The sequence below is a fragment of the Dendronephthya gigantea genome, unplaced genomic scaffold, assembly GCF_004324835.1.
Source record: "Dendronephthya gigantea isolate DGI-Jeju-01 unplaced genomic scaffold, DenGig_1.0 000027F, whole genome shotgun sequence".
Classification (NCBI taxonomy): domain Eukaryota; kingdom Metazoa; phylum Cnidaria; class Anthozoa; order Malacalcyonacea; family Nephtheidae; genus Dendronephthya; species Dendronephthya gigantea.
The window spans coordinates 548,262-563,043 of record NW_021163037.1 but is presented as its reverse complement, the minus strand read 5'-3'; the positions used below and the strand labels follow the sequence as shown (position 1 = coordinate 563,043).

At 36.3% G+C, this 14,782-nt stretch overlaps 2 protein-coding genes across 3 annotated transcripts; one reads left to right on the top strand and one right to left on the bottom strand.

Moving 5' to 3' along the window:
- The first annotated feature begins 213 nt into the window (after positions 1-213).
- LOC114523394 lies at positions 214-3,526 on the top strand. Of its 2 annotated transcripts, XM_028544292.1 has the most exons (4): positions 214-396; positions 1,139-2,349; positions 2,889-2,962; positions 3,049-3,526. In XM_028544292.1, the coding sequence occupies exons 2-4, from the start codon at positions 1,152-1,154 to the stop codon at positions 3,082-3,084; spliced, it is 1,308 nt and encodes a 435-aa protein (XP_028400093.1). In that variant the 5' UTR covers positions 214-396; positions 1,139-1,151; the 3' UTR covers positions 3,085-3,526. The 2 variants fall into 2 exon arrangements, with proteins under 2 accessions (XP_028400093.1, XP_028400092.1); XM_028544291.1 differs by having other exon boundaries at positions 2,889-3,526.
- Positions 3,527-9,408: 5,882 nt separating this feature from the next.
- LOC114523284 lies at positions 9,409-12,793 on the bottom strand. Its single transcript, XM_028544161.1, has 6 exons — positions 11,817-12,793; positions 11,402-11,621; positions 11,011-11,064; positions 10,870-10,938; positions 10,585-10,692; positions 9,409-10,133 (listed from the first exon to the last, which is right to left on the bottom strand). Exons 1-6 carry the CDS (start codon positions 12,351-12,353, stop codon positions 9,409-9,411), a joined length of 1,713 nt encoding a protein of 570 aa, XP_028399962.1. The 5' UTR covers positions 12,354-12,793.
- Positions 12,794-14,782: the final 1,989 nt, after the last annotated feature.

Here is a 14,782-nt window from a genome sequence, read left to right as displayed (position 1 = left end):
GGAGACCGAAAGATCGCATAAATTTTCCTTAAACATGTCTATTTTTTGCAACTGTGAACTATGAAAGTGTTAAACAGTGGACAAGTAGGACAACCAAATGAACCAATTCCTGTATGCCATCAATGGCAATGCTTTTTGTGCTACTGTGTCGGCACCAGGTAGGGTAGCTTAGCGACCAGGTCGATTACTCTTGTTGCTTCCTCGAATTGGCGCTTTGCCATAGTTTCCTTCAAACAAATAAAATATCTAATAAAATAAAAAACACGCAGATCACAGATGATTCGAAGTTGCCGAGGTTTAGAATTTAGATTATAGCTTGGCGGCTTGCCTTCAAGAATTTTTTAATATATTCGTAGAAGCCCTTTATGTGAAGTACTGAGACAAAAGGTCATCGAAGTAAGACATTATCTTTGTACTTATTGTTGTGCACGTGTCTTGTTTGTATTTGGCGAAGTGCGACATGTTAGAATTTCATATCTAAAAAAAGGTTCTAAAAGAATATAATATTTGGGTCCCGTGATTATGGGAGAAAAAGCCTCCTTTGCCTCTCCTATAGGGCTTAAAAACGCACCAATTTTATATGCTTCACACTTGTCAACAACATTTGACAATTATATTGTTCACAACTGTAAAAAATATGGCCAGCACAACTTTGGTCAATCCTGTTCCTATAAATATTGCAACAATTTAACCCAAATGAGCCTGGTCAGTGGTTGGCTTTAGTTTAAAAATTAGCAGTTGAATACATAAAATCAGCATCTCCAGTAAGAACCTAACAATTGCACATATATGGGCACATACACTCATCCAAATATCTCTGGTAGGAATTGGGAGACTGAATTTTGCAATAGCCTGGAACAAAATGTCATAAAAATATCAAATAGTAATTGCCTAAGTTTGCCATTCTTTGGCCAAATGCACAATTAAATTATTGTGAGGCTGTGTTTGGATTATGTGTAGACAAATTACTCAAGGGTCAGTGTTGTGCCCATGTTTTTTAGGAAAACCAATTTTTGATATCTCTTTTAATTATGAATAATGGCACAATACAATATTTACTTGTATAGCCAGATTTGATCTCCAGTTATATAAGGTACAATAGTACTGTAGCTGAATTTAATCTCATATTTCTTAACAGCCTAAAGAAAATCATGTCAACCGAGCATGAAAATGAAGCAAAATCTTTTCTCACTGTGGGTGGAGTTGCCATTAGTATGGCTTTCTTTCTCTTTCGTCCAAGCGTGTGTATATTAGAAGAATACACTCCATTATATCTTAAGCAAATTGGGTACAGCCCTTCATTCATTGGCTTGGCACCAGTACTTGGTCTTGTAACCCAAACAGTGGGTATACCATTGCTTGGATATTTGGCAGACAAGTTCAGAGCGAGAAAGCTTTTTCTATTTTTCTCTGTTCTTTTATCCATCCCTAGTGCGTTGCTCTTTCTTGCTGCTGATACACCCGAACCAATTTGCGATGGAAACACAGGAAACTTGACTGTAGATAATACTTCTTTAGTTAATGTATTGTTCAACAGCACATACACCGGATTAAATGAATCACAATTAACATCACCCTCAAAGACTCAGAATGAGAAAGACGGGAATCGTCTTAGATTTTTCTTTATTTTTATGGTTCTACGCGGAATTTTCGAGCTGTTGAAAAGACTCACTGTCACACTTATTACAGTTGCAGCCATGACGCATTTACAGCAAGATAAAACAAAATTCGGTTATTATGCATCGTGGGGAGAAATCGGCGGTGGTCTGGCGTTGTTTATCGTTGGAATGTCTCTATACCGCTTCCAACACAATGTTTGTGGTTCCCTGGCTCCGGATTATGTTGTTATTTTCTTTTTTGTCGTTGGTTTTCAAGTTTTGACACTCGTGACATTGCCGTTTATGAAATTTCAATACCTTGAGCATAGAGTTATAGATTATGAGGAGGTTAAAAAAGTTTTGACTGATCCCCACTATATTTTAATCCTTGTGATTTGTTGTCATTCTGGTCTGTGCTCGGCCTTTCAAACTCGCTGGGAGTTCTGGTACATAGAAAAGCTTGGGGGAGGCTCGATTGTAATGGCTGTTGCCGGCTTGCTGAGACGTCCAATCGTAGCTGTTTGGTTTTTACTGTCTCGTGTCATAATTAAACGCGTGGGGGAGCTCAAAGTCATCGGGTTTTCATTGCTCATCTTCGCGTTGTCGTTTCTGGCACTGGCGTTTATCGAAAATGCTTGGCTTGTTATCCTGTTTGATAATTTTCAAGCTGCATCATACGTCCTGTCATTTGCATCGTTTGTTGTCCATTTCTCGAACACTTCTTCGGATGCATCCGCTGCCTTTTTCCAAGGTACGCCTACTGCCTACTATAGAATTTAAAGTAAGGCTGCACGAGAACTAAATTTTGCAAGTCACCATATATAGTTTAGTTTTTTTCATATATTTGACAGGATTTGCTATTAATTGTAAATATGTATCCATATTCGTTAGCCATTGAGTTGATATAACTATTTTATAGTTGGTTGTTAGCTAATTAGGAAACAGGAATTTTAAAGAGTGACTGCAGGAAAAATACCGTAAAAGATTATCTTCACTTAGAATTAATTTTCACATGAATTTATAGGTAACAAAATGGGTTTAACAACATGCATGATCCTGTTGCTCGTCATAGTCATCCTAACAATAGCATGTTCTTGTGTCAAGAAGACTCACTTTAATACCTCAAGATTTAATACTTCTTTTAATAGATGTAAACGACTAAGAGCTCTTATTTGCATGAACATTCGTTAATATTCACTCGTTGGCATCTATCAAAAGAAGAAAATAGCGCATGAAATTGCAGCAAAAATCGCATTTTTAATGGGCCTTTAACGTTTTTCCCACAAACAGGTGCAGTGAGTTTAACATTCCATGGCATTGGAAAGGAGGCTGGCACTGCAATCACCGGCTATCTGTTTACAACCGTAGGAACAAAGATAACGTTGTGTTGTTATTCACTGCTCACTGTTGTTCTTCTGGTGTTTTTTTCAATCTTTTTTTTTTGCACCAGAAATCCAAAAGGCTACACGAATTTTCAGGAAAGTGAAGAGGAACGAGGCGAAGTAATTGAACTAAGTCCATTAAATGAAACAAGTAGCTTGCATTAATCATGTACTTTCTTTAAACTTTGAAACAAACATGAAAAAATTGATAAGAACATTTGCCGTGATGTTGAATATTTCAGTATACTGAGTGTATATATAGTGATTGGGTTTATTATATTGTGATAAAAACAGCTGCAGAATTCTTACACACCAAATCGATCTAAAAGTTAAAGTATATGCCATGCACTAATGCCAGATTTCAGCGTTTGAAACATCGAGAGGATCTTAGTTATGCGATGCAAATAAGTGATACCCGCGCGTAAGAATAATTACTGCCGTGCCCGTGGCTTTCTTCGATATATGATCCAGGAATTGCGAACGGTCAAAACTAATTCATTCCCCCTTACCAAGGTAAAAGCACTGCCACTGGTTGTTGGACTTAGCTTTATGACACAGTCGGTAGCGGGTCTCTCTCGGTATATATTTTTAATCTTTAGCCAACATAGTTGTCAAATACTTAGGGCTGCTTTCCACTGTCGCGTTCTTTGTACGTACGTACACGCACGTAAAATTTTATAATCATGTAAATGATACTTATGAAATCAACGGTTGAATAGATGCACTGATAGGGTTGGATTCTGTTTTCTGGCATACAGTTAATTATATAACAACTATAGAGAGTTTTAAGCTTTTACGCGCGCGTGAGTACGTGCAAAAAACGCCACAGTAGCTGGTAGCAGCCCTTACGTTGAGACGATATTTGCGTAAAACACTTTCTAGACATAACAAGGCATGGCGCACCCCCACCCCTCCACCTTTTACCAAGATAACTTTTTTCTATACCATTTTTATACGTGCCGCCGATAGTCAGACGAGAGACACACCACGCTTTGCCTATTTTACTTCAAACGAGTTTTTCACCGCGCATAAGTAGAAACGTTCCTTTTCCCATAGCCGTATGTGTCAGACTATCTCAATAGTGTTTCAACATGATTCCTCCCTCACTTTTTCAAAAACAAGAGTGTTTTCTTGAGACATTGTATTATTCTCTTTATTTTCTACCCTGAATCAAGGTAGGAAAAATACGATGTGCCCCGTTAGGTTCAGGAGGTGCTTCTTCTAGAAGGTCTAATGACTCTAATCAATAAATATTCTTGCGCGAATCACCTGAACCCCCTTTAGGTTCAATTTCGTGAGGCTAATATACGACACGTTTGGTCATCACACATTTATTTAAAGGAGGTCGGAAGAGATAAAGGAAAAAGGAAGAGAGAAGCAGATGCCCTCTGACTCTGAAGAGAAAACAGGTACATGCGACGTCAATGAACATTTTTTATGCATTCAAAGATTTTATCAAATCTGCAGTTCTGGAAGAGATTGGAAGAGATATCAACCGAATTGAAACTGTATCAACATATATTACACGACGTATACCCAGGAGTATATAGAATAAAGTATCCGATAGAATAATGTGAACTGGGGGTTTATTTTTTTACGCCATTAAAATTTTCAAATAAGAACTTGAGACCTCACCCACATGACCATTTCCTAGATTACTGATCAGCAACAGCCGATAATCTTCAACCGCAACGAATTTCATCAGTCGAGATAATGAAGTCAACCAGGAGAAAAACAATATTTCATTTATCAGTTTTTGCTTCGTCCTGTTTTAGATGCATTGAGATAATTTGAAACCATGCATGATATATACTCATCTATTTTATTGTAATCATAGCTATAGTGATATTGTTATTTCCGGCAAGCTAAGAGTAAGGCTTAGAAAAGATGAGAACCAAATGGGTCATTGGCTTTTACAATCGTGATTAATGATCTTGACGTAGCTGGTTAAGACTGAGTCATAGAAGGATGTTAATGATACCACGTCATTACAAAACCATTGGTTATTAATGACATATCAAATAAACTCGCAAGATACGCCAAAATCTTAGGTCTTAACGTAAGGACATTCACTTTGGAGTCATTGATGTTTGCCATTCCAGACTATGTGGTTTGTACGCATGTATTCATGTATCTATTTATTATATGACTAGAATAGTATCGGTCCATCAACTAAAATCAAGCATTCTGATTGGTTCCTGAGCGGTCGGTAACCAACAGTACGGACCGGCCAGGTTCGGCGGGAATTTTTTAGTCGGGAATTTTAATCGTTTTTAGTCATATAATAAATAGTTTATTGACTGAGCTTGTTCGGTCCGTACAGGAGGATACTGGTCTCGTTCTTTTTTCGCTTGTATGGACCTCGCCTAAAGGCTCGGCCAGTATCCTCCTGTACGGACCGAACAAGCTCAGTCAATAACATATATGTCTCATATATTAATTATCTATATTCAAAGCTGCAGTGACCTAAGAGTTCCGAGAAATGAAGTCAAGGAAGAACCTATGGGATTATGTTTGCCATTCAAGGCTATGTGGTTTGTATGTACGTTTACATCCATGCATGTAATCTACATTCAGGCCAGCAGTGAACAGAAGAACTGAGTTCTGAGAGATAGAAACAAGGAAGAACCTATATATGGGATTATGTTTGCCATTTCCAGGCAAACATAATCCCATATATAGGCATTGCCATGTCATCGTTTACATCCATGCATGTAATCTACATTCAGGCCAACTAGTGAACAGAGTTCTGAGAGATAGAAAAAAGGACGAACCTATGGGATTATGTTTGCCATTCAAAGCTCTATATAGTTTGTATGCATGTATTTATGTATCCATGTTTATCATATTGCTATCTATATTAAGAGCCGCACAGTGACCCAAGAACTGATTGAGGTTCCGAGAGATGGAACCGAGGCGGGAAGGCAGAAGAACCTAGGAGATTACGTTTCCAATGTGAGGCTATATTTTATATGGTTTGTATATTTAACAGTTATTTTGCGAACTCGAGTCGTATATCGGGCCATATACGACGACAGTGAGCAGAATAACTGTTTTATTATATACACAAACTTTGTCGCCCTTTCGGTGGATTTTGGTGTGCTATTATCAACTAGGCTTGGATTTCTATTTCACTCAACTCCCCAAATCTTTCCGCCATTTGGTTTACTTTCTCTACTAGACAGATATGAGCTAATATCTGTCTAGTAGCCAACCAATGAAATTGCAGCATACCTCATATCTGGCGCTTGTGTATCTATGAGGCGCCGAACCGGACAAAATTGTCTTTTAGAAAAAAATATGTGTCAAACTACGAAAGTTTGCTTAAATGCAAAAATATATCCACTCAACTCTTGATAAGTATCTGCTAAACTTAATTAATTGGTTCTGATCTCAATATATATCGGACAAACTTGAAAAATATATGCTAAACTTAAAATTTTTGTGTTCAACTTAAAATATACATGTTAATATTTTCATAAATATTGGCTAAAGTTGGTATCGCCATGGCAAACTAAACTCAACCACGAAAATAATTGTGAAATTTTATAAAATTTGCCAAACTCCAAAAATACATGCCTTTCGAAAAATATATGTTCTAATTAAGATGCTTTGCGGGCTTGTTTACATCATGTGAAATTAGTGAAAATGCAACGGCCGCCATTTGTAGCGGATTCTGCGATTGTCGAAGATGCTAAACCAGAATGAACTACAATTTCACTTGAGTAACGCGTTGCAAAGAATAAGTGAACTGGAAAACGCTAATATTTTAAGTGCAATAAGAGCGATGGTAAGAAATGACGAGTTCACAGGAAATCAGGTATTGAAAAAATGAACAGTAAAAATGCCTGTTTATCGCAGAGACGGTCAGAACGTCGTCAACGTTGAATGGGTGTCATTTTTACAGTCAGCCAAATCAATTATAACCGGCGTAGCATCTCTATTAACAGAAACCATTACTGAGGATGCCTTAAGTAGAATCGATCATTTGGAGGTCTTAAATAATCGATTAGAATGTACGTGCTCCTTCTTTACGACCCTACTGAACAACACGAACAATGATCAAGAAACATTCGGTGTGCTTGCAAGCGCTTTAAACAGCCTAATGTCCATTCAAAGGGCACTTAGTCTTGAGATGGAACGGCTCCAATCAATCAATGATGAGCAATGTTACAGGTGTCCAGTTAATCATACAAACAGACCTGGTCGACCAAAATATGATATTACAAAGAATCAGCTTGAATTTTTGCGAAGCAAGCACTTTTCCTGGGTTAACATAGCCAAACTGCTGCATGTGTCTACTCGAACATTGAGGAGGAGAAAAAATGAATTAGGTATGAATGATGAGTTTTCTGCTATTTCGGAGGAAGAACTTACCCAAGCTATGGAAGACATAAGGAAAGTGACCCCAAATATTGGTCAGAGTAGGATGGTTGGTGCCCTTCGGGCTAGAGGGCTGCATATACAAAGGCATAGAGTGAGGAAATGCCTAAAAAAAATTGATCCTATCGGAACAGCACTTAGATGGAACTTGACAATCTACCGGCGTAAGTATCATGTTCCACACCCAAATGCACTGTGGCACATGGACGGCAACCACAAGCTGATACGATGGCGCATAATAATTCATGCATGTATTGATGGTTACAGCCGACTTATTATTTACCTGCAATGTGCAAATAATAACCGAGCCTCAACTGTTCTAGAGTTTTTTGAACATGGAGTCACAGAGTTTGGTTTACCATCAAGAGTCCGTTCTGACCATGGCTTGGAAAATGTTAGTGTTGCACGCTATATGCTTACTAATAGGGGTTGTGGCAGGGGCAGTATGATAACCGGTAAATCTGTGCATAACGTTAGAGTTGAACGCCTCCACAGAGATGTTTACTGTGGGGTACTTTCTCATTATGTCTGGCTGTTTACGACTATGGAAGAAGATGGTTTGCTTGACTGTCTTAATGAACATCACCTTTTTGCATTACACTATGTGTTTATTCCGAGAATTCAAAATTCTCTTGACGAATTTAAGTGCCAATGGAATAGCCACCCTGTTAGTACGGCTGAGAACCTAAGTCCAGAACAAATGTTCATCAGGGGAACTATGACCAATTGCAATAGGAATATACTGGCAGAAGAGAATGCCCATGAACAACTTGGTGCCGGTGTAGATTTAGACGAAGATGGAACTGTCTTAATCAGTGATGATGATTACGATGTTTCAGTACCACAAGTAAATGTCAGTGAAGAGCTAACCAACTTGGTACATGAAACTATTAATCCCTTAGATGACGATGGATATCATGGTGTAAATTTATATAGAGCATGCGTAGGTCTGCTATGTGAAACAACAACCAATCAATAGTGTATCCAGTTTTTTAATTTTAATGAAATGTCAAAGTTACATTATAAAAATATGACATTGTTTCAGAACAGAAACAAACTGGCGTTTAAGGCCTGGTTTAGACCTCAAACTTTTTATTTGCCAAAATTGATATTATGGAGCTAAAAGACTTCGTTCAAGTTCATTTGCGTTCAATTCCACACAAAAAGTTTGATGTAAGGAATAGGCCTATTAAAAGTCAGTTAAGCATGCAAGCGGTGATTGATATGGTAAAGCCTTCAGGAGTTTAGCAGCAAACAACTGAAGGAAAACATTGAGTTGAATTAGAAGGCAACTATACTAGTTGGTTTATATTTGAATTGGATCCGCTAATTCCCTAAAATTTTGGACTAACACCGATTTATTTTTAAAAAAATCAATTGAATTTTCTTGTTTGTGGTCAGGGGTATTCAAGCCATTTAACAAATGCATAATTATCACTGCTACAAAAAAACTGTTAAAAAATTGGTACACAATGGTTACTTTCTTTAGTTTATGTAATTATGTAATAGTACTGTATTTCATCAAAATCTTTTAGCCTGCAATTGCTGAAAATCACCATTTGCATGTTCAACATAAGAAGTAACTACTAACACAAGACTAATAAAAAATTGGCTAAAACTAGCTGAGATTAACCTTAAAAGTACCTCAAGCTAAATAAACCAAATATTAACTGTAAACAAAATATTAACAAAACCTTGACTTAACGTCTTACACCTAAAGCTGGTTTAAACAATATGGAATGACCATGACAATTTATCAGCTAAGATATTACTAAACTCCTCAGCTAGGTCATTATAACATTGGTATGTACTTGGGAGCTCCAGCAATGGTGCACAAGTATGTGCGACTGGCCGCCTAGCAAAACCTTGGACAACCACAAATGCAACCTTAATCTGTTTAGTTACAATAATATCACTACCAGTCGTAAATTGAAGAAATCGTGTTAAAGACTGACCCTGTAGAGACTTTACGTACTGCTTTAAAAAATCGAAACATTGGTTTTCAGCATCCTTAGATGGCTCACACTTGAATAGTTTTATTACCCTTACGGGTTGTCGGACGCTTTTCCATCATACATTTTCCTAACTCCTTCAATAGATTGGAAAGGAGGAAACGACTTTAATGCATGAATATAAGGGGTCCAACAGTGGACAACGTATTTTGGCTTTTGCACAAGTTCTTGGTGTGCAAGCTCAGAAAATAATGACATTATGTTTTCTCTACTTGGTATGCGAAAACACTTGTATGAACTCAATAGTTCTAATACTTCATCATCATTAGGAGATAACTCCTCATCCCTACACTTATCAAAGGTCTCGCGCTCATCATCAGAGATGTACATTCTGAATGATTGTATCAAGTCTTGATGAGTTAAACTTTCTTCCTCAAAAAGGCAAGTAGCAATAAATACTGAGGAAAATGAAATTGGGAAATATTTTTCCCTGATGTAGCCATAAATAAGAATCCTAACAATTGCCACCCATTCCATTTTTTGATGATCATGCCTAATTGCAGGTACTTTCTCCTGCACACCTACAGCCAAGGAATCAAAAAATTGCTGCCAAAAGCTTGTAAGAACATCCCTGGCTACACCTACCCCTTCACCCTTTTCAGGCAAGCCATTAAAACCTACAACAGTAAACATTAAAAGATTACTTAGGATGTCTGGATCTTGAAAAAGGATAATCATGTCCTTTTTGATGGTGGTCCTGTGCACTGTTACAGCTCTCACTGAATAATTTTCCATCTGCCCAGGTGTCAAAGGGTGCACTAAATTAGGCAAAAAGCAATTATATGTATTTGAAACTGACAACATCAAATAGGAAAATTTTATATACTAAAGGCGCTGTTACACTATGCAATTTTCCTTGCAACTTACAATGCAAATATAATTTTGAGGGATGTTAATTAGTAAAGAGTGTTCGAAATGCTAAGAAAACGTTAGTAGATCGTGAGAAATGTTCGTATTTGTCAACTTTAGATGCCTCAGGAGTAGAATTGCATTGCAAGTTGCAAGGAAAGTTGCATAGTGTAACACCGCCTTAAGTTACTTATAAATTTTAACAAATTAATTTTATAATTTCTGTCTTAATACTTTGTCAATTACCAAAAAATAATGCTCAAAACAAAATTAAACAAAATGAACTAGAACAGTTTGAACACAAACAGTATGAACTAATCTGGACTTTTTGCTGCTTTTATTTTCATCTTGTCAACTTACCATTTGCACAGATTGGTTCAAGAAAACTATTGGGCAAGTCATCAAGGTCTGGCAGTTCTGGCAATATTATTTCAGAAACATCATTAACTTGTTCCACATTTACAGGGTCTAAAATTTTAATTTTTAAAGGCTTTTTGTGTATCACATTTTGAAAAATATGACAAAATACATGTGACAAAGACCTAACATTACATTATGAGAATCCATGGGGGACAACATAACTGATTTGTGAAACTGAAACAAGGCAGTGAATATTGTTTGGTTCATGCATTTTACTTAACTCACCATTAACCTGTTCATCAAGTACAGCAGGCATTGATATCAACTCTGAAACGTCCTCTACATTCACATGTTCTAAAATTTTTATAAATTAATAATTAATTATTTAGATCATTCACTTCAATACTTGCAAAATAATTGACACACCATCAACTGGTTCATCAAAAATATCAGGTAAGGTAGCAGGAACAGGGATTGAATCTAAAAATATAGAAACTATACATGTTGAAACTATATTTGTTCATATAATTGCTTATATGATTTTAGCAAAGCCTACAATTGTTACATGAAGAAACCCTCAATTGTATGCCTTGCAACAAATTACATTGAGTTTCTCTAACCCACCATTATTCTTAACTGAATTAATTAGTATTCAAGCCAAGAATTGTGATTTTGATTGCTACAAGCTAGATGATAATTAACACAAACTAATTATATATATGAATATATACTGTATCATATTAGTTGACAGCATGTTAATAACAAAACTCCATGTAAACCATCAAAAATTAACAGCTTATACCAGACTCCCATTTACCTGTTCCTTTAATATCTTCAATTTCTATGAGTTCTGGTTCTTGGACTTCTTGCTTAATTATAAACTCTTCATCATCAAATTGATCATGACTGTCACAACCAGCAAGTTTTTCTATTGAGCGTATGTATACAGCACCTTGGCCTGACAACTTCAGAAGCATGTTGCAGTTCATCATGACACCAGGAGCTAAATTTGGCAAAACGAGTTTTCCATAGGAGGCCTGTAATAAGTAAATATAATGTGAACATTACATGCCTATCAGGGAGCTTAAATGGGACTGGTAATCAAAGAATACCCTGGATTTGTTTTCATGCAACAATTTAATACATTGTTCTAAGGAAGAATTTATAACACAGGCATTGTTATAAGAGATTACAGGTCTATGTTTTTGTAGTATACATACATAATTACGTACCTTGACGTATTCATAACCACAACATTGGATCTGGGGAAAGACTTTTTCTATTTCTCTTTTCAAAGTAACATTATCCCATTCTCTTACAAAAGGAAAGCTGTGAATAACGAAACCATCACTTTCTAAAGTAACCCGAGAAGAATGAGTAGGAACTGAAGTTTGAATTGGGTCCGGAACCAACACCAAGTCTTTGTGAACTGCTTTCGGCTTGATTTCTACTTTAGAGCTTGACGTACGCTTTCGCTTTTTCTTGTTGACACCAAAAGGAGTCGCCGAAGCCCGAGTCAACGGCATTTGTGTTGACCTTATGGTTGAATTGATAGAGGGAATTACTGGAATTTCAGCGCTGTTTGACTGCAAATTTGCTAAGCTGGGAAAACTCCTTCGCAGTTCTTCCGTTAAGGTTAACCTACTGTTTCCTCTGGAATTGTTCGTCGAACAGGTCTGGTTATTAGGAGAAATATTAGCGTTTTCCAGTTCACTTATTCTTTGCAACGCGTTACTCAAGTGAAATTGTAGTTCATTCTGGTTTAGCATCTTCGACAATCGCAGAATCCGCTACAAATGGCGGCCGTTGCATTTTCACTAATTTCACATGATGTAAACAAGCCCGCAAAGCATCTTAATTAGAACATATATTTTTCGAAAGGCATGTATTTTTGGAGTTTGGCAAATTTTATAAAATTTCACAATTATTTTCGTGGTTGAGTTTAGTTTGCCATGGCGATACCAACTTTAGCCAATATTTATGAAAATATTAACATGTATATTTTAAGTTGAACACAAAAATTTTAAGTTTAGCATATATTTTTCAAGTTTGTCCGATATATATTGAGATCAGAACCAATTAATTAAGTTTAGCAGATACTTATCAAGAGTTGAGTGGATATATTTTTGCATTTAAGCAAACTTTCGTAGTTTGACACATATTTTTTTCTAAAAGACAATTTTGTCCGGTTCGGCGCCTCATATGTATCTGCCCAGGAACCATTTTCGCATGTCATGTTGTATGAATATATTTCAATACTAGGAGTTGCTACCACAAGGAGATTGCTGCCTTCAACTTAAATACATGTTATGCAACGTAATTTCAACTTCAATACAATCAGAAGAATAATAGAGCAATAGTCTATTGTTCCTCTGTGATACTTCAGGTAGCCGAAAAGTATTTGTGTCCAAATACTTTTGAGCTACCTGGGGTGATACAATGTAATTGCAATTTTGAGCATAGGTAGCACAACAATAGCACTATATCATGGGTCGTGATGTACTGCTGTTGTTGGGCTACTGTTTTCAGATGTCAAAATTCATTAAAGCATTAGCAAAAAACACTCACAATTTTATATCTTTGCAATAAATTTGCATTTGAAGTTGCAATAGAAATTGCATAACTTAACATGGCCTTTAGATAATAAGTTGTTATAGATAACATGGCCTTTAGATAATAAGTATAGGTTTAACACATACAAATGCAAACAAACTGGACAGAAATAACAAAAAACAAATAGTTTTTTAAAATATACAGGTAAGTATGGCTTTATTTCTTTCTGCTGATATCCATTAAGGCGATGAACTTTTTAGTAATCATTCTAGAGGCAAGCAATGTGCTTTTATGAGTTTATCGGCACTTTAACCCTGACAATAATCACAGCGAAGTCTTTGGGGTATCTTGGCAAAGACGTTGCAAGTTCTGTAACATTTTGTGGCAAGTTAATACAATGCCCTGAATAACCTCGTTGACCACCAGGTTTAACATACACTCTCATGATTGGCAAAGCACAAGCAATTAACATTTCCTCAACCTGAGTTAAATTTTGTAGTTCATCTGGAACATAAGAAGGTATCATCAAGTTTTCACAAGAAAATTTTTTAGGAGATTTTTTATCTCTAAAGCATCCTGAACACACATAATTATGGTGAACTAGGTTTAGATTTTATTGGCCATGCCTCATGGCAAACTGTACACTGAGCAACAGTGTATTGCATTGACTTGTTTATATTAGCTTTTTCCCAACATTGCTCCTCAATTCTACCATTATTGCTTATATCAAACAAATTTAAGTAATCCTCTTTATTTATTCTGTGTTGCGGCTTTGCCCGCTTTTGTTTTTTAGATAATCTGTCTTTGTCAAGTTTTATTTGCCTTTCCTTGTCAGTTTCTTCTGACCGCCTCCTTTTTTACACTTGTTTTCTTTTTGAAGTCTCACTTTTCCCCCACTATTAGTTTCCTCAGACTGCTTTCTCGTTTTAGACTCCTTTTCTTTTCGAAGTCTTGTTTTTTGCTCACTGTCAGTTTCCTCTGACTGTTTTCTTTTTTATACTCATTAGCTTTTTGAAGTCTTAATTGTTTCTCACAGGCAGTTTCATGAGACTGCTTTCTTTTATTATACTCATTAACTTTGTTAAGTCTAGCTTGTTTATCATGATCAGTTTCTACTGAATGTTTCATTTTCTGGTATTCTCGATCTTTTACACATTTATTGTTTTGATCAGGCATTTTACACATACTGAATTGCACAGGTACAATTTCAAATAAGTTGGCATGTAGTCCAACTGACAGACAATACAAATATTGCTCTAATTCCAGAATATTATAAAATTTCATGACAACAGCAGTGCCATTAGGATCAGGCATGCCACTAGAATCTCTAGCATGCAAGTCAATAAGATAAAAATCCATCTGTTTCCTTAATCAAGGCAATCATATAACCTTCTAATATAATAATAATAGCATAACTTTCATCTGAAAATATATTCAACAGTGCAGTGTGAATGTCATAGTAGTGGCACTCAATTTCTCGATCTGTTATAACAAGACCTTGAATTTCTGTTCTATATGTCATGAGACAAATTTTGTTTTCATTTTGTGCCTCAATCAGCTCCACCACAATGGGTGGATCAATATTACTTTGTGCCTCAACGGGCTCCACCACAATGGGTGGATCAACAATATTTTGTGCCTCAAG

What these genes read in the sequence shown, in the direction of transcription:
- LOC114523284 (XM_028544161.1), bottom strand. Translation starts at nt 12,353, where the DNA reads ATGCTAAACCAGAATGAACTACAATTTCACTTGAGTAACGCGTTGCAA. An exon ending in TGAAGATATTAAAGGAACAG is followed by an intron (nt 11,065 to 11,401) that starts GTAAATGGGAGT and finishes CTATATTTTTAG; the next exon opens with ATTCAATCCCTGTTCCTGCT. An exon ending in ACTTGATGAACAGGTTAATG is followed by an intron (nt 10,693 to 10,869) that starts GTGAGTTAAGTA and finishes TTAAAATTTTAG; the next exon opens with ACCCTGTAAATGTGGAACAA.
- LOC114523394 (XM_028544291.1), top strand. Translation starts at nt 1,152, where the DNA reads ATGTCAACCGAGCATGAAAATGAAGCAAAATCTTTTCTCACTGTGGGT. An exon ending in ATCCGCTGCCTTTTTCCAAG is followed by an intron (nt 2,350 to 2,888) that starts GTACGCCTACTG and finishes TCCCACAAACAG; the next exon opens with GTGCAGTGAGTTTAACATTC.